General features: G+C 42.1%; 1 protein-coding gene across 1 annotated transcript in view; it reads right to left on the bottom strand.

The window, feature by feature from the left end:
* Positions 1–13,679: 13,679 nt before the first annotated feature.
* The window catches only part of YWHAQ (tyrosine 3-monooxygenase/tryptophan 5-monooxygenase activation protein theta), a 38,898-nt gene continuing 32,869 nt past the window's right edge, over positions 13,680–19,708 (bottom strand). Inside the window, exons 4-6 of the mRNA XM_003984508.6 lie at positions 17,044–17,207; positions 16,748–16,843; positions 13,680–14,760 (exon numbers count right to left, since the gene is read on the bottom strand). Coding sequence (XP_003984557.1) covers positions 14,701–14,760; positions 16,748–16,843; positions 17,044–17,207 — 320 coding nt within the window. The 3' untranslated portion in view covers positions 13,680–14,700. The remainder of the gene's footprint in view (positions 14,761–16,747; positions 16,844–17,043; positions 17,208–19,708) is intronic.

Below are 19,708 nucleotides of genomic sequence, written 5' to 3'. Positions count from 1 at the left end.
AAGACCCTGAGATCAAGAGTCGAACGCTCTTCTGACTGGGCCAGCCAGGTGCCTCAACTACATTAACTTTTTACTCTTTCTTTTTATTAATGTTTATTTATTTTTGAGAGAGAATAAGACAGACTTCAAGCAGGGGAGGGGCAGAGAGGGAGACACAGAATCCGAACCAGGCTCCAGGCTCAGAGCTGTCAGCACTGAGCCTGACATGGGTCTCGAACTCACAAACTATGAGATCATGACCCAAGCCAAAATCAGATACTCAACCGACTGAGCCACCCAGGAGCCCCAACTTTGTACTCTTTAGATTTCATAAAGTTGTTTCAAAATATTTCATTCTGTAGGGAAGCAGTAGTCGAGGTTGCTTAATCGGTGTCCAAGGTAATTGTCCGGCGGGATCCTTCACTATCTCCCCTCTGTACTGGTCTAACAGCTTCTGAAGTGACTTTCTTGCCTCTGGTTGCCCTCCACCAACACCTCTACTGGTCTAGGGAGCACTGGCTTAATGTCTTCTCATGGCATGTTTCTTGCTTCTTTTATCGTCAATATTTGCTTTAACCTGTCTTGTTGTCTACTGATATTTTACTTTTCTTCACCAGAGCAAAATTCCTAAGGCAAGGATCCTGCTGCCTTCCATAGCGAGTAACACTGCTGTGCATAAGGAACTCAACAGTATTTATTAAATAACTATCAGTAAGTTATCTGACAGCTAGATATCCCACAATTTCCCATTTTTAATCAAATAAATGAGACAATTTTAATGCTTGGAGTGGGTAGAATTGTATCATCTCCAAAAGATAGGTTCAAGTCCTAACCTTCGGTATTTGCAAATGTGACCTTACTTGGTAATAACGTCTTTGCAGATCTAATCAAGCTGAGAGTTGGTGTTCCTGGATTGCGATGGGCCCTAAATCCAATGACTAGTGTGCATATGAAAGAGAAGCCCCCCCCCCCCCCATGTATTGATGTCGAGGCAAAAGTTGAAGTAGGGGCACCTGGCTGGCTCAGTCGGTGCGACTCTTGAGCTCAGGGTTGAGCTTGACCGCAGGATGGGCATAGAGTTTACATTTTTTTTTTTTTAAACATTTATTTACTTGAGAGAAACAGAGCATGAGCGGGGGAGGGGCAGAAAGAGAGGAAGACACAGAATCTGAAGCAGGCTCCAGGCTCTGATCTGTCAGCATAGAGCCCGACGCAGGGTTCGAACTCATGGACCGGGAGATCATGACCCGAGCTGAGGTCGGATGCTTAACTGAGCCACCCAGGCATCCCAAGTTTACTTTAAAAAAAAAAAAAAAAAAAAGAACAAGAACAAGTTGGAGTAATGCAGCCACAAGCCAAGAATGACCAAGGGTTGCCCACAACTACCAGAAGCCAGGAAGAGGGAGGGCAAGACTCTCTCCTAGAGCCTTCAGAGGCAGAATGGCCCCGCTGATACCTTTGATTTTTGGACTTCTGACCTACAGGACTGTGAGAGAATAAACTTCTGTTGTTTGAAGCCGCTGGGTTTATGATAATGTGTTAGACCTCACAGATCTATAAGCTCATGGGAAACACCAGGGGGTTTCTTCCCCCTTTGCCTTCTCTTCTGAAATTCCTCTTGCCCAAAACATAGTTCTAGCTATCAAAAACCTAACCACACTTCAGTGGCCAACTTAAGCTATTGTTGTAGATTCCAGGTCTCTGGGACCAGTTTTTCACACTTGTCACCTTTTGAAGATTCCAGGGTAATGGAAAAAGAGTAGGCAGAGAACAGTTAACCAGCAGAGTTTAGGAGACAATTAAAAAAAAAATTTTTTTTTAATATTTATTTTTGAGAGAGAGAGAGACAGAGACAGCATGAGCAGGGGAGGGGCAGAGAGAGAGGGAGACACAGAATCTGAAACAGGCTCCAGGCTCTGAGCTGTCAGCACTGAGCCTGACACAGGGCTGGAACGGACAGAGATCATGACCTGAGCCAAAGTCGGAGCCTTAACCGACTGAGCCACCCGGGTGCCCCATGGAGACAATTTTTACTGTACCCTGAGAATTAGTCAATCCCCTAATCCAAACCCAACTAAGTGAAGCTTTGAGGCGGATTTAATAAATTTCAACAGTATTCAGCACTTTCCCCAGGTTCTTCCAAATGCTATGTCGTTGCCACAGCAACCCTCCTAGCAAAGGGGGCAGAAGGACCAATGCGGACTGGTCCAGGAGCTACAGCTCATCCTTTATTATACCATAATTGCTAAGTTTCTGCTCTGTTCTTTGAGGATTTCATCGTGGCTTAGAAAGGAGGGCATGGACTTTGCAGCCACACAGCCTGGACTTGAACACTTGGCAATTACTTTGACAAGTTACCTCGTGTTTAAAATAGGGAGTGAAGAGTACCAACCTTGTAGGGATTTAATGAGAGGCTGATGTTGTCAGGTAGCAATATGGGAAAATAACTGTAGCATTTTTTATTTTTTTTTAATTGTAATGTTTTTATTTATATTTGAGAGAGAGGCACATAGTACGAGTGGGAAGGGGGCAGAGAGGGAGACACAGAATCGGAAGCAGGAAGCAGGCTCCAGGCTCTGAGCTGTCAGCACAGAGCCAGACGCGGGGCCGAACTCAGGATGGTGAGATCATGACCTGAGCCGAAGTCGGTGCTTAACCAACTGAGCCACCCGGCGCCCCATAACTGTAGCATTTTAAAGCAATTTGTTGGAGCAGCAGAACGATAAAAGGAAAAACAGAAAAACCACACATTTGGCAAATATTCGGTCTTCCAAAGCCGTTCTGATGGAGGATGATGATGTCAGGTAGCCAGCAGAGAAGAGAATAGTTTACATTTTCTTCTCCTCCCTTCTCCTCCAGGCTCCTAAATTTTAATATGAAAGCTCTAGTGATTTAATCGCTATTCTTCAACTGATTCCATTCTCTCTGAGAAGCCCTGAAGCCAGGTCACACGCTGGACGTGGACCCAAGCTCTTTGCTTCTGTTCAGTCGGGGAAAAACTCTCCTTGTCCTGGCCCCCATACGTGTTCAGAGAAAACACGTTTATTGGGCATGGGGACTGACTCCACTTAAGGAACCTTAGTTCACGAATCTGTTCCCAGAAAATAAAGTAACTGGTTAACAGTCTTGAAGGATGTGTTCTTTGCTTTTGGGCAAATTCCAATTTCTTCTTGCTTGAGGTTGAACAATAAAATCCAGAAGAAACTCCCACGTTTTTGACCTAGCCCAGCGATTTAACCTCTGCGCCCACTTGCCAAGGCTCCGATGGAGTAGCTGTGTGCCTGGCCTCCTGCCCCTTCTCCACCCCTGCCCCGCCTGCCGGCAGAGAGCCTGTCTGAGTCACACATAAGATAACCGAGGCATCAGGCTGCAGGAGGCTGAGAGCAGAGCAGCAAAGCTGGAGGCAAGTGCGCCCTGAACCCAGCGTCAGGATCTTCGGGGAGTGCTTTTTACACCTTTGGAATAGCTCAGGGGTTTTCGGGAAACAGGTTGGCTGGAGGCCCGAGGAGTGCAACCCCATCCACAGTTGGTGCTCACTAAGTTTATTAAAGAAACAAATTGAGGCTTGGGGAGTCCTGGCAGATAAGGAATGAGCCCATCGTTTTTATAGAAAAGCGGATCCTTTACCCATAATGTGGTTTAGGAGGAAGAAGTGACAGAGCTGAGGTTATCTGTGCTCCAGACTCCTTTGCTCTAAGGGGGTGGCACTCCGGTTGTAGCTGATGGGAATGGTGTCCGTAGTTGGGCAGTGGGCAGCGTACCTAGCTGACCACGGCATTGCTGCAGGGAGCCATAGGTCAGGGTCTAGGATCTTGATCAATGAGATCTGCTTATAAAAACATCCTAGAATCTAGGCAACAGAAGGAAGCACTCTCACTTCCATGCTGTTCAGGTTATACATGAAAACCAGGGACACCTGCTGGTCTGACCTGCATGGTCACCATGCAGTCCTGTGCTTTGCTTCAGAGGGACAGGTCACGCTGAAGAGCCAGAACAGAACAGAGCTGCCTGGGGGGTGGGTGTGGGGGGGACATTACCATTTATTTATTGGCTTACTCTGAAGCAGTACAGATCAGACAAGTAAGTTAACGCTGCGGCTTATTGTTGGTATCACGCACAGCCCTTGATGCTTCGTCAATATGACAATCTAACTATGTATTCACTTATATTCTGCCTGGTTCTAGAAATAATTTCGAAGCAGACATCCATTAAAGATGCCACGGAGCCTAGCTGGCTCAGTGAGTAGAGCATGTGACTCTTGATCTCAGGGTTGAGTTGGAGCCCCATGTTGGGTGTGGAGATTACTTAAAAAAAAAAAAAAAATCTTAAAAGAAAAAAAAAATCTTAAAAGAAAAAAAAAAAACCTCCAGTTAGTGACACAGACATAAACTTTAAATATACAAAGGAATGCAGTTGTTATCTGGTCTGGTGATGCTGTTTTTAGCCACAGCACTCTATCCCCCAAAGGAATCTTTTGCAGAAACAATGCAAATACCTATTTTATGTAGATCAAAGCAGGGTTTGAAATACTCCTGGAACATCGTCATAGTGTTTCCGAACTTTCCAGAAAGAAGTTCAGAGATTTTCTCAAAGTCCCTAGCATGTTAATAGCAGGAATGATGGCCCAGGCCTCTCTGATCTCCAATTTGGGGCTCTGTCCACCCCAACGGTGGTTAACCCTTTAGACAACTCCTAAAACGGGGCCCCAGCTGAGACAGGCTGGTTTTTGACTGCTAGCTGACAGAGGAGTGTGCAGTCCAACAGTAGATAGTGACAGAAACGTCCACGCAGCACAATATATACAAAAAGAACAGCTGGACCACCAGCTATTCACCAGTTTTCACCTCCAATGTGCCTCACTAACAGGGCAGTCAAACGCCTACGGCAAAATTCAAGTGAGTTTTGGGAGACTTGAGAGGATACAATGTTCCTTTTACCGTTAGGAGCTCTTAGCTCCTGGAGACGTAGGGGCATATTTGCTCTGGAGATTCTTAAGGAAAGAAAGATAAAGAGGGCAGCCTAATTTGGGTTTGTGATCTCTCTTACTCTGGTTTAAGCTTTGAAGAATTGAGGAGGAAGTGATTAGCATCCCATTTCTACCTAAGAAGTGACATCTCCCTGGAGCCATCAGGAAGTTTTCTTCACTTTGAATTGAGTTAGCAACGGGTCTCTTCTAGCTTTCCTTCAAAGAAACAAGGTTTCTTTGGAACTTGCTAGGTTCTAGGAACTTGCTAGGCAGAAAAGGAAAGGACACGCTAGGTATAGGGAGCAGTACTGAGAAGGACCCACAAGCACGACTCTAGATGTGCCACAGTGACACAGCACAAGTTCTAGATTTCTTGCCAGAAAAGCTGAACCTGAATCTAATGCAGCCTCTTGAGCTCACCTCCACTTATAGGAGATATGGATGGGGGATAGAGAAACCAGCTACATAAAACCACAAGGAAGCAAAAGACAAATCTAAAATGGGAGGCAGTCTAAAGGAACCTACCCCTGCTTCTGCAACAAGCCCACGTCCCCACCCAAAGAAAGAGGCACGCTCTAGATTAAGAGATGTGAAACGCCACAAATGCAACATGTGGTCCTTCTCTGAACCCAGATTCCAACAAATCACTAAAAATAGATTTTTGAGGCAACCGAGGCAGTAGGACTACGAATTGTAGAGACGATGCCAAAGAATGAATGTGATTTTGTTAGGTGTGAAAATGGCCATTATTATCGAAGACATTGTATTTCTTAGGAGATGTACAGTGAATTATGGAGTAAAAAATACATAATGCCTGTTATTTGCTTTAAAATACTTCAGCCAAGAGCAATAATTTCATGATAAAGAATTAGGGCAGAACGACACCGTGGCATGAAACACAGTACATTATGGAAACATCTCCCAAGTGCTATCACTGCCTGATCCCTTGTTTTGTTCACCTGGCAGAAGGGCTGGGATCTCAAAATCAGGTATCTATTGCATGCACGATGCATCCATTTTCTCTTCTGATCCTCTAACAACCCTTTGAAGCGTTATCCCCGGTTCACATTTGAAGTGACTTGCCCAAGGTCACAAGATTCAAATCCAGAGCCACTTCACTTCACCCGCCTAACAAGCACCTGTGGGATTTGTCAGACATCCAGGAACTCTTCTGCCAGGTGCTAAAACGGACGGGAGCCGGCATCCTGAGCCTACTTTCCCACACTTCCGTAGGCTGCACTCACGTCCCATTCCTAAACTCTGACATCTGTTAGCACACCGCACACATTTCATTCACTGATGAGTATGTTGAGCCGCTGCGTGGGGGCAGGAACTGTGTTTTGGCGTGTTTGGTGTTCCATGCATTCATTACGCACATCTCCTCACTTGAGAGGTGAAGCCAGCCCTTAGAGATTTTCAAATCTGTTACCAAACACAGGATTGGAAATATACTAGGTGAGCAACAAAGACTTGAACATCATTTCTCTAGCCTTCTCATTATTTGATCTATTAGAAACTTAAGCAAAACGTGCAGAGCTCACTTTGGGGTATCTGTCACCCTGCAAGAAACCCTTGTGGTTTGGTCTGAAATAGCCTTTTCATCTTTTCTACAGCCCTGCACCTTAAAGGCACATGAAATATGTGAACACAATACTAAACGACTGCATATTACTTCTTCTGTTAGATCTTTTTTTAAAGTTTATTTATTTTGAGAGAGACAGAGCGAGATGGGGAGGGGCAGAGAGAGAGAGGGGAAGAGAAGGGATCCCAAGCAGGCTCCGTGTGGCCAGTGCAGAGCCCGATGCAGGGCTCGAACTCACGAAACTGAGAGATCACGACCTGGGCCAAAACCAAGAGCCAAACACTTAACTGACCGAGCCACCCAGGCGCCCCTATTCGGTCTCCTAAAAGTCTCACTCGTATTTTACTTTTGCTTTAAAATCAACAATTTAGGAGCAGGAGGGATTGGTGAATAAAAATAGAGGAAGGAATTCAAGTGCTCTAGCTTGTGATAGGAATACTGGGCCCTCAGTTTGACCCCGGCGACTCACAGAACCATTAGCTCACAAGATGCCCTAACAAGTCCCTGGGCCCCCTGCCTCAAGATTGAGGCCAATCTCCCATCAACACTGATCTCCCGTTAATACCGAATGTAGACCTCCGGCCTCATACCAGCCAGATCCCTAATCTCTTTATCTAAGACTTTAAGGATCAAGCCTACTAACTCATCGCCTCAGCCTCTTGTCAAATCACGAAACCTGCTTGATCAGGGTAAGAGTAAACCTGTATTTTTACTCTTAATACAAAATCGCTGATATGGGCAATGAAAGGACAGAGGCAGTTATCCAGAGGGCCTCTGGTGCTCTTGGGCACATACAACCCAATCAATTTCAGCGGCTGAAAGGAAGACCCTCTCCTTCATTAGCTTCACAATGTGCTGCTCTACCCAGAATCCTTTGACTTTACTCCCTGCTGTGAAACTCACTGGATCTTTACTTTGGCTTTAAAGAACTGTTCGAACTTCCTTAAAGCAGTAGTTCTAGAAGTACCAAGTCCTGGCCAGCATCAGCATCACCTGGGAACTTGTTACAAAGGCACATTAAGGGCACTACCCCACACCTACTAGATCAAAACCTGTTTTAGCAAGCCCTCCAAGTACTCCTGATGCACTAACATTTGATAGTTACGGCCTGGAGGCACCATCAATCACTCACCAGTTAACTCTTGAGAGACAGAGGCATTTCTTCTTGGCTTGTTCTCTGGGTCTCGACTCTTCTTATTTTAACACAATGACCTCTCCCCATTTTATTCCATCAGAGAATGCTAATTAGAAGCAAAACTATAGCTTAATTTTTTTTTTAACTTTGCATTCCCAAGTTACACCGTCATTTTCTTTTTGTGTCTGCGTCCTTGAAAATCTAGGGCAATAGGTCTATTCAAAGTGTGGTCGATTTTCTCATCCGCAAGCCTTTTCACTTTGTTGAAGCTTTCCAACTCTGAAATTAGGCTTCTTTTCCACCTGTGTTCCACAGGCATCTATTCCAAATCCTTTACACTTGCAAATGCTAACACAAAGAGGCTCACGGGCCGAACAGGCAGAACAGGGGGTCTATCTTTGTCACAGGGAAGAAAGCTGATGAGGAGAGATGGACTCTTCAGCTATGGAGTGAAAGTTCCCAGCTCTAGTGCCCAGTAGTCCTTGGCTCCTAGCAGGCTCTCTGTTAGTGAATGGATGGGTGGATGATGGATGAACGAACGAACCAACCAACAAACGAAGGAAGACGTAAGTTAGACCTTATGCTTCCAGGCCGCCACTGTTTCCACCAGGTCACCGGCCCTCGTGTTCTGCAGTTGTGGGAAGAGGCAAGTCTAGCCTGGAAGAGTTAACGATCTGGTCCCATTCAGAGTGCCAACTCTCAAGTGGTGGCGCTGCAGAGTCGGAGAATGCCAAGTCTTCAGAAATCCTTCCAGTGACGGGGCACCTGGGTGGCTCAGTCAGTTAAGCATCCGACTCTTGATTTCTGCTTTGGTCCTATCTCACGGCTCGTGGGTTCGAGTTCCGGTGGGGCCTGCTTGGGATTCTCTCACCCCTCCCGCTCTCGTGCTCTCAAAAATAAACCAAAAAAAATAAAGAAAAACCTTTCCAGTGAATCCGAGTTCCAGAATAGCTGAAAGAACAGCGTATGTCGAGGGGCGATGGCTGAAACACACAGTCTTGTCTGAAGACCCTCAGGTCTAGGAGGGAGAAAGAGCGCTCACCAAGTCCAGATGGTAAAAAAACCTGGTGATGGGAGCTCAAAACGAGAAACTAGAGGTCAAGTCTCCTTCAGGGGCCTGACTGATTCAAGTCAGCTGGTGTGGAATGAACGGCAGGTAGCTTCACAACACACGCTCACTTCCAGTATACACATCCACACACACTCAGAAATAACGTTAACCTGAGCCTCACTAAGAGGGCTTAATTCCTCTATGTGACCGCAGTGGAAGCCAGGCTGCCCTCTAAGTTAAATTTCAGCTGGCTTTAAACAAACCTCCTCTAGTTTTCACCAGTGACATCTAGGAAACAACAGAAGACTCACAGAAAGAACAATGATGACTTTTGTACAGGCAAATATCTATCAATAACCACAACAGGGTGCTTCTAAATAGCCTAGGTGACCATGAAAGCTACCCTCAGTCAGGGGCACATGTCACAAGCAAGAGCAAAGCAAATGCCCTAGCGAACTAGCGCACCAAACCAGCCCCCCACAGCCCAGCATGGCAAACAACGAGCCTGTAGCGGATCGCTTTATGTCTGAATTAGCAAGGAAATTACGAAATCTTTAGTTCAAGTTATAGTTCTTAACCCTTTTGATAAGCAGGAGTAAGGTCTCCAGATATTCCTGAAACAACTGTATTCCAGCTCACACAAAAGAATTTAAGAGCCTAGGGTAGTAAGGCCTACTGTACTTTTTTTTTTTTTTACTCCAGGCTCAACCCTGAGTTTGAGTGCGCTTAATAATTCCAATCGCATGAAAGCCCTTAAAAAAAACCTCTTTGCTAGTTGAGTAAATCCTAACTCTGCCCTGTTTCCAGGGCTTAAGTACTGCCTTGGTAGTCTTAGGCCAAGGCTGGGATTACGTTGCAGAAAGTGTCGGAGAGGAAAGATAAAAGAATTAATCTTTACATAATCCTTCAAGCAATGTGAAATAAAAACACCACTTTCAAAAGTGGGAGTCTCCCCTTTTTTCTAAAGGGCATCAATGGACTCATTGCTCAGCACATTCCTAAGCAGAAAAGTGTTGCCAAGATCAAAATGCTATAAGCGGAAAGGCCCCAACCATTAAAAATGGGTATTATTCATTACAGTAAAATTATCAATGCACAGTCCTAGAACACGGATTGCAAAGAAACCTGTAAGATCACCCAGAAGAAATGGTTTCCAAACTCATTTGAACTCAATTTTACATAACACTACTCACAGAAACTGACTTTACAAACTATTACCTTTATTAACATGCCATATATTTTCCATGCTATTATTTTGATGTAAGCTTTACACCCAACACGGGGCTTGGACTCACCACCCCGAGACCAAGTCATACACTCTACCGACTGAGCCAGCCAGGTGCCTCGATTCTTCATCCTATTAAAAACTAACCAAAAAAAGCTGGCAGCGACCCATTAAGTTTCTACAACCCATCATCTGGTATCTGGTTTTAGCCTAAAATTGGGAAAAGTACTGATTGACTGTCACTGCTTTCATCTCCCCAAAAAGGGGGCGGGGCGCAACGTACCACAGGATCTAGGAGTACCAGCTTGAAAGCAGCCTACTCAGGTTCAAACCCTGATGCTACTACCCGTCCTTAGCTTCTGTGCTTCAACTTTCTCCTCCTTTTAGAGGAGTCCTTTTAGACAAATCTAACCCCCAGATTTTATTGGGAGTTATATTTGTGAAGAGGCTTAAAAAACAGGACCTGTCGAGATGGGAAAGTCGGGCCTCAATATGTTGGCCCAAGACCGCACACAGCAATACGAGTGGAAGCCTGGGCCAGCGGACTGGCAGCCCGAAGCACTGAGCATGATTAACACGGACTATTATTCATCGGGAAGCATACGCAGTAAACCACAGATATGCCAAAAAAAAGGCTTGGCAACGAATGTTACTTCCTTACTTTCTAAAGGTTGTCAGAGGGCTCACACCTTTAAAAAAAAAACTAGAGACGCATAAATTAAAGCCTTCGTTTTCTAAATCTGAGTGGCCAAAAGAATTAAGAGTAATTTTCACTGAAAATCCTTTTCAATTTAGCCAGTAGAGAATTACTGAGAATTTGGTTATTTGCATCTGGTTCTTTTGTCTAGTTCCAGGCCAAACGTTCGTTAGTTGCTGGGCCCTCAGCTAAGTCAGTTGGTCTGTTTGGACTCAGTACGTTTCAAACTGTAGCACCTGTAGCAGGGGAATAGTGGCACAGAAACGAACTTGGTATAGCATCTGAGTTCAAACTCCACGTCTGCCATTTAATAGACACAATTTTTGATAATTTCCCCCCACCCTGATCAGATGTCCTATCAGTCAAGGGGAAATTTACTTGGCAGGGCATTTGAGAGGATTAAATACGAATGGGCAGAGCACATGATCAGACACCACAATCCATTCAATCAGTACTGGTTCCCTGTAAGTAAAACAAAAGGGCTGGACCACTTACGGATATGCTCAAGGTGTTATAATTTTAAATGGAAGAGGTGGAAATCTTCACTTTGTTCTCTGGGTATTTATTATCACTTATTCCCTTCAGGCATTAGTTCGAAAGGCATATAGTCATTTGCAAGTGAAATGTAGATAAGCAGTAAATGGCAAGACGGCTTCAAACTGGATTTCGTGATGATGATCTTCGTATCTTCAGGTACTACAGGTTCCCTAAGCACCTGCTGAATGGATCAAAAAAAGTTAACTGTGGGGGCGCCTGGGTGGCTCAGTCGGTTAAGGGTCTGACTTCGGCTCAGGTCATGATCTCCCAGTTCACGAGTTCGAGCCCCGCGTCAGGCTCTGGGCTGATGGCTCGGAGCCTGGAGCCTGTTTCCGATTCTGTGTCTCCCTCTCTCTCTGCCCCTCCCCCGTTCATGCTCTGTCTCTCTCGGTCCCAAAAATAAATAAACGTTGAAAAAAAAAATTAAAAAAAAAAAAGTTAACTGTGGTTTATATTAGTTGCAATGTCCTCAAAATTCAATAGTAATACACAAGATATACATACATGGTAACTGTCCACTTGCAAAGCTCATTAAATACAAATCAGAGAAGGGAAGAGGATAGATGTAGGTCAGAATAAAACATAGAGCATAACTGCCTTAATCAGATTTTAAAGTGAAAATCTTCCTCAACTATGAAGAAGGATGAAGTTAGGTGTTAATTTTAATATATTCAGATGACACTCACCTATCAGTCCGAATAAAATCAGGCTCACAATTTGACAAAAACAGTCCCATGGCATGCCTGTAATAGACCCTCAAATGTTTCTGAACGTTTGGCTTTTTAAAATAAGTGACTACATTTAAAAAATAAGTGCATTTAAAAATAAGTGACTACAATTCTGATTTTCTCAAATTTTTACTACTAGAAATTTTACACATCTTTAAATGGTCTTTCTAGTGTTTTTCATGATTTCAAAAAACAAAAATTACAGTCTCTACTGATAATTAAGTTTGACATACATGAGTATATTCTACCAATCCTGCCCCCAATCAAAAAGTAGTTTTTCTTTTCCAATCTAAAATCAACAAACCATAGCTCACTGCACTGTATGTTGAATAGAAATCCCCAATGCTCGTCAATGTTAGAATGCAATCCCCCCAATTATTTTATTAAAACCTTGGGGCGCCTGGGTGGCGCAGTTGGTTAAGCGTTCGACTTCAGCCAGGTCACGATCTCGCGGTCCGTGAGTTCGAGCCCCGCGTCGGGCTCTGGGCTGATGGCTCAGAGCCTGGAGCCTGTTTCTGATTCTGTGTCTCCCTCTCTCTCTGCCCCTCCCCCGTTCATGCTCTGTCTCTCTCTGTCCCAAAAATAAACGTTGAAAAAAAAAAAAATTTAAAACCTAAATGACATTTAAAAAAAAACACCCTGCTAATTAAGTTCGAACTACAAAGCAGGTGACATTTAACAGGCTGGACCCTTTGTAAGATGCCGATTTCTGCTAAAGCAAGGACATATTTATTTAAATTTGAGACTAAACACTGAGAATAATCTGCTTTTTAAGAAGGAAGGCTACTTTGGTAAACTCCTTGGGTGATTACTCAGAACTTACCAGTACTTGTTACAATGTGATGATTCTTTCTTCTAATTCACAACGTTTTTTCTAGTGTCTTGGGGCGCCCTGGGTGGCTCAGTCAGTTAAGCATCCGACTTCAGCTCAGGTCATGATCTCACCGTTCATGAGTTCGGGCCCCACATCGGGCTCTGTTGCGAACAGCTCAGAGCCTGGAGCCTGCTTTGGATTGTGTCTCCCTTTCTCTCTCTCTCTCTCTCTCTCTCTCTCTCTCTCACACACACACACACACACACACACACACACACTCTCTCTCTCTCTCTCTCTCAAAAATGATTAACGTTAAAAATAAATAAAACGTAGTGTCTTACTGATTTTTCCCCAAGTCTCATTCAATTCTATCTTTTCATAGTCACGTTTTAAGGAGATAAAGGCTGATTCTACGCAGCTGAATTTTTCAGCTTATCTTCTGACTTTGAAATAAATTCTCAGGTCAACACTTAAGACATTCTAGTTTAACAGCCAATGTGATACTATAAAACAAAAATTATTTGAACCTCACTCATGGTACAACTGAATGTTTAGAGAGAGAATTCTTTGAAAACTAAACAAGTAATATACTCTGGAACTCTGACATTCGGCTTGAATATCCACGGAAGCATGATTCTAATACCAACCAAAGCACTCATACTCACATCATTAACTTTTCTAGTTTTAAAATGTCCACTTTATTCCATGTAACACTTAACTGGGTAACATTTACATCTGAAGAAGAGATGGTCCACACAACTGCTCTATGGTAAAACACTAACTCTAAGACATGTAGTCCAATTGTATCCATTTCCAGGCACCGCTAGACAAGTGAAGTCACAATGCAGGTACGAGCATCACTACATTTTACAGAAGATAAAAGAGGAGTATCAATAAACTTCAGGAAGTAGTAAATTCGTCTGTCCCTTAAAATGAGTATGCAATTGTTACAAAGCCATAGTAAGTGGTTTATAAAATGTAGTTTTATTTTATGTTACTCTGCTGTTACATAGGGCATAACATTTTCACAAGGCTTTTTTGGGACTACAGTCGATGATTAGCAACACACAACAGTGGTCCAACTCTCTACACGAGGGTCGCTAGACAAACCGGACGCCCCCTCACATGTGCACAAATCTGCATGGAAAAGTACTAACGTTTTAGACTCGGACTTGTGGACTTTATTTCCCCTTTCTAGTGTATTAAGAAATGACATGCACTTTAATTTGCCAAAAGCAACGCTTGTATTCCGGCAGCAACATGCTACTTCTATTACATAGGAAAGTGAATACCAGAACTACAAAAGGCAGGAGGTGTGAGTGAATTTTTATTGGGAAGGGAAGTTGTCAACTTAAACAGCAGCAAATGAAGAATGAATAAGGAAACTTCCTGTTGTCACAGATACACAAGACCTCCATCATATTTGATACAGGAGGAATTTCAATTTGCGACCCCCCGCGCAGAAATGCCAAATGCTTTTCCGTTCAATCTAATACTTCTGGATTCCTACCAAAAAGGAATACAGGAAGAGCACGGAAAAGTTGCTTACTAAAAGGAAACCCCCAAAGAAGTAAGGGAGGGAATGTAGAAATTAAGAAGTTCTGTAGAACACTTTTGAAATTGTAATGAACTGCATTTTCATATCTTCACAGTAATACAAAACACAGTCACTTGCAGAACTGGTTCAGATTACTTAAATACCAGATACATTTTTAGTCCTCTACATAAGTGTTTGGAAGTTACTGACGTTCGTATGAAATGAAGCTATTAATACTTTTCTACAGCAGTAACTGCACACCAGGAAGGCCAAGACAAACACAAATCAAGGAATGGAGTTTTCCCAAAGCCGCAGTGTGAAAAGACTATGAACAGTTGATTCCATACACATGAATGGGTTTCTTTGCTATAGGAAATCCAAATGGAATAAGGAATGGAGATGAGTAAAAAGGTTTCTTGAGGGGAAGAAGGATGACACCCTGTACGCATTTAGTTTTCTGCCCCTTCTGCCGCGTCACATTCTTCTCCTGCACTGTCTGATGTCCATAACTAGGAAAAAAAAAATCATATTAAGTTATCCAGACAATAGACACTGTGACCAAAGACTGGAAGTTAGATTTCTCAAACTCCCAAACACCATCAACTCCTCCCCCGAAGTGTATTTTTGTGAACCTCCCAATATGCATTTACAAAATGACACAAACTGCTTCAGTACATTTTTAAAGCTCTTTTTTAATAGCAGTATAATTTCAGGAAAAAAATGTAGTATTGTTAGAATTTAACGTTATCTCTGCTCACAGCAGCCAAATGTCCTTCCTGAAAGCACTACTGAAATATAATTTATGAAATTAACAAGGCAAAAAAATTTTTAAGGAAGGAGGTGAACCACAGTCATTTTAACGGTTTCCAAATATTTGAAGGGTGACTGTATTGAAATAGGAGCAGACCTATTTTGTATGCTGCAAAGGGTTAAACGAGAACAGGTGATGGAAATTAGAAGGACGCAGTAGTGGGCAAGAAGATGTACAGAAACATTCTTAAATTAAAAAAAACTTTTAACACTTATTTCATTTTTGAGAGACAGGGACAGAGCATGAGCAGAGGAGGGGCAGGGAGACAGAGAGACAGAGAGAGACACACACACACAGAATCTGAAGCAGGTTCCAGGCTCTGAGCCGTCAGCACAGAGCCCGATGCAGGCCTGGAACTTGCGAACCGCAAGATCATGACCTGAGCCGAAGTCAGACGCTTCACCAACTAAGCCACCCAGGTGCCCTGAGAAAGCATTCTTGAATTAGCTAGGATGTTAAAACAGAATTGATCTCCAAGGACCTCTCCAATTTTAGGGTGGAACAATGAAGTGAAGAAGGAAATAGTCAAGTTTCACTGACTATTAACAACAGTTCACAAAATGAATTTCTATTAGATCAACACAAAGAGACTACGGGTAATTTTAGAAAAACAAGAATCGTATATAATTTTTAAGTTATTGTTAAAAAACTAAAATAAATAGAAACAAAATATCCCTAAAGAACTGTCTAAGAGAGAAAATAAAACAAAACCAGTTAAGATAAAGGCAGCCCCACAATATTCCTGAGAAGAGATATAATGGCTCAGTTTGCTTTTCTTCTATGGAAGCTATTTACACCGATCATTCTTCTACCACTACCCACAAGAACAGAGATTTCTAATGGCTGGGAATGAAGTATCTTCATTATTTCCTTGTTCAGCAAAGTTGAACAGATATGGTGCTAACATTAAAAAAAAAAAAAAAAAATTCCTTTCTAGCAGAAATGAAGCTCCAAACTGGGGAGAACTACACTTATGTTAAAAGGAATAGTCCCTTCGGCCACATTTTGTCTAAACGTTTTGACATATTAAATTTACTTGAGCCTATGAAAGAAGCTAAGTAAAGCTCAATTTGTGTTTTTTTGCCCATTATTTTCCCCTTCATTATCTGCCTATCCAAGAAGTAGGAGAAAAACAAAAGAAAAACAAAAAAGATAAACAAGTGAAACAGGTCTTGGCCTAGAGACAGAAGTGGAGTCAACTGAGGTTAAGGTTTACTCCCTATCAAATGACTGTAAGACACCACAAAGTAAATTTTCATTATAACAAGGCATTTCACGGGATTTTAGGAAAGCTTAGATACCTACACAATTCCTAAATTGCTGTCGCTAATTGATCCAAAACAAGAAAATATTGCAACTATAAAACCTTCCTATATTAACATAACTATCAACATCTTCATTCCAATGCAATAGTCAATGACGTTAATATTAAGAGTTCCTACAATCTTCGTATCTTCTCAGGAAGGTCTAATAAAACGCCTATTCAACTTGAAAGTCTGCCTACAAAAGAACATTTGGCCCACACAGAATACTAACAAGCACTCAGTAATACTTTCACTTACATACCTGTGTTCATTTTCTGAGAGAAAGTTGAGCTCTGACTCAAAATATAGGGAGACTGAAATAACTATTTTTGTTCTTAAAAAAGACAAAGGATAACAACATTGAAAGAATGAACAACTCACTGTTAGGTTGTCTCTAAGCAACTGCATGATGAGGGTGCTGTCTTTGTAGGAGTCTTCGTTCAGTGTATCAAGTTCTGCAATGGCCTCATCAAAAGCCTATGTGTGGTAAACGATATTTGCATCAACACAGAGTGATTATAATTACAAACCATTTTTACTAAATAGGTGAGCAACCACTTTATACTCTACTATCCATTAAAAATAAAGTTCAACAGACTCATTTTCACAGATTCTCAGTTTGTGGCAATGACCTTATCAGTATGAGTAAGGACTTAGGAGAATGATCTGAAACTTACTGTTTTAGCCAGTGTGCAGGCAAGCTCTGGGTTATTAAGGATCTCATAGTAAAATACAGAAAAGTTAAGAGCCAGCCCCAGGCGGATTGGATGTGTGGGCTGCATCTCCTTCTTGCTTATATCAAAAGCCTCTTGGTAAGCTCCTTGGGAATTATCTATCGTTTCTGTGAAGGGAAGGAAAAAAACAAGCACAACACTGAAAATATCCATCAAATATGCAGCACATTAACACCTTTAACTTACGCTACTACCTCATGTAGCAGTGATTTTTCTGTGGTTTTCTCTTAAAGCCACTTATACCACAAAAACATTGTTGTAGTAGGCTATTTAAAAACTAGTTTACAATGCTGTTTGCTTATAATCAGCTTTTTTAAAAAACAGCATGAGAGAGTGTGACCAGATTTTTCAATCTCTCGGACTAAGACACTTTTTTCCTATCTTTTAATTTTACTAATTGGAAATGCAGCAATTAAAAATAATTTGACTGAGGGGCACGTGGGTGGCCCAGCTGGTTAAGCATCCAACTTCAGCTCAGGTCATGATCTCATGGTTCGTGGGTTTAAGCCCTGCGACAGGCTCTGTTGCTGACAGCTCAGAGCCTGGAACCTGCTTTGGATTCCGTGTCTCCCTCTCTCTCTGCACCCCCTCCCCCCGCTTGCACTGTCTCTTTCAAAAATAAATAAACATTAAGTAATAATAATAATTTGACTGATGGCTGCCTGGCTGGCTCATTCAGAAGAGCATGCAATTTTTTTTTTTTTTTAATGTTTATTTTTTAGAGAGAGAGAGAAACAGAATGTGAGTGGTTTAGGGGCAGAGAGACAGGGAGACACAGAATCCGAAGCAGGCTCCAAGGTTCCGAGCTGTCAGCACAGAGCCCAATGCAGGGCTCCAACTCACAAGCTGTGAGATCATGACCTGAGCTGAAGTCGGACATTCAACCTACGGAGCCACCCAGGGGCCCCTACGAGAAGAGCGTGTGATACTTGATCTTGGGGTTATGAGTTCAAGCCCCACAATGGGTATGGAGATTACCTTAAAGATAAAATATTTAAAATAATAATAATAATAAATAGTAGTAATAACTTGACTGATAGGGGTCAATAATATCAATAAAACCAGAAAAAAACTGGGCTATAATACCTCTTTCCAAAATAATGAAAACACTTGACAAAGATCATCACCACCAATATCTGTATTTTTGTGATTTATTTGTAAAAATAATACTGATTCTTGGTATCAAAAGAGGTACTACGTGAAAGGCAATAAGAAAGTGTCAACACATAGAACAAAATCTGCTCTGACCAGAGGTGGATTACTGACCTAATAAAAATGTCACCTTCCTGAAAAAACTGTTCAGTAATTATTACCGACACTAATCTGATTGCATCCATGCGTTCAAAGGGGCAGGCAGGTTTTCTCAACGAGACCACTGGTCCAGTACAGCTTTAGAAATACCGACCTAACAGAAATTTAAAGTTAGCCCTTTTTGGCCTGAATATGTGCATTTTCCGTCCTCTGAAACGGCACACTTATTGGTCTAAATACGGCCCCCACATACGAAGGAGTTCCCGCTGACTGGCATGTAAGAAGTACTACATACAATGAGCAGTGGTAAAGGTGTCTCAGCATCTAGGCCGTAAGCACAGACTATCTACGAATCCCAGACTATTAGAGTATTCTATGGAGAGGACCAGAAACGCCCATGAACCAGAAAAGATTAAATCATCAGACTGAGGCTGGGCCTATGTCCCAGTCTCCCAAAGACCCCCCCTTTGACTTGCAAGTATCTGTCACTTTCAGTTTTGCTTATCTTTATGGCAACAGAAATTATACATCAATAATATTAAGTTTAGTATACAAGTTTCATTACAGCAGAGTACAACAGTCTTCTCTTGGTATCTTCAACTACACTGAGATTTGGCATGGTCACACTGTCCCACTTTCAGTTAGTAACTCTGTGCGGGCAGGAAGCCACAGTAACTATTTGAAGGCGTACACTCTTTTTGGATGGGGCAAAATTAAAATAATGAACCTACTGTTAATAAGGAATTAAGTGAAGCTTCTATCTAGAACTTGATAAATTTGGTAGCAGGCACATACACAAAATTTAGTTATAGGACCTGCCTTACACTTAGCTACTAATATCCCAGGGAGACAGAGTCCAGTGTTAATACATTCACTTTGATTTTTTTTTTTTTTAAACAAACAAGACTGGCAATTCAGTTACTCTCTTTTTCTGTACCTACATTTTTCTATGACAAATTATATACGAGCAATAATAGTTTCATCTCACCTCTCTTCCTCGGAAATGTAGTTATAATTAGTCAACAAGATGATCCTTCAGAACAGGTAGTAGTTAATAAATTAATATGTCAAACAGAAGAAGTACAACATCTTGTTTCTATATTCTGTATGTAATTTCCAATTATCTTAAATTGTAAGGTATAATGACACTAAGGGCCATGAGACAACAGAATCACTCAAAGCATATGCAAATGACTGGGGGCTAAAAATACACTTAGCCAAATTCTAAAGCATAAAAGATTAAGCTTTCTTAAGATATTTTTAAAATATCTTATCCGATTATAATCAGAGTTTAGGAGTTTAATTTTTCAAAAACAGCAGCACATAAGGTCAATTCATGACTGTTTTCATTTTTGAG

The sequence above is a fragment of the Felis catus genome, chromosome A3 (assembly GCF_018350175.1).
Source record: "Felis catus isolate Fca126 chromosome A3, F.catus_Fca126_mat1.0, whole genome shotgun sequence".
Taxonomy (NCBI): Eukaryota; Metazoa; Chordata; class Mammalia; order Carnivora; family Felidae; genus Felis; species Felis catus.
Note: the sequence above shows the minus strand (reverse complement) of the source record. Positions and strands in the feature narration are given on the sequence as shown.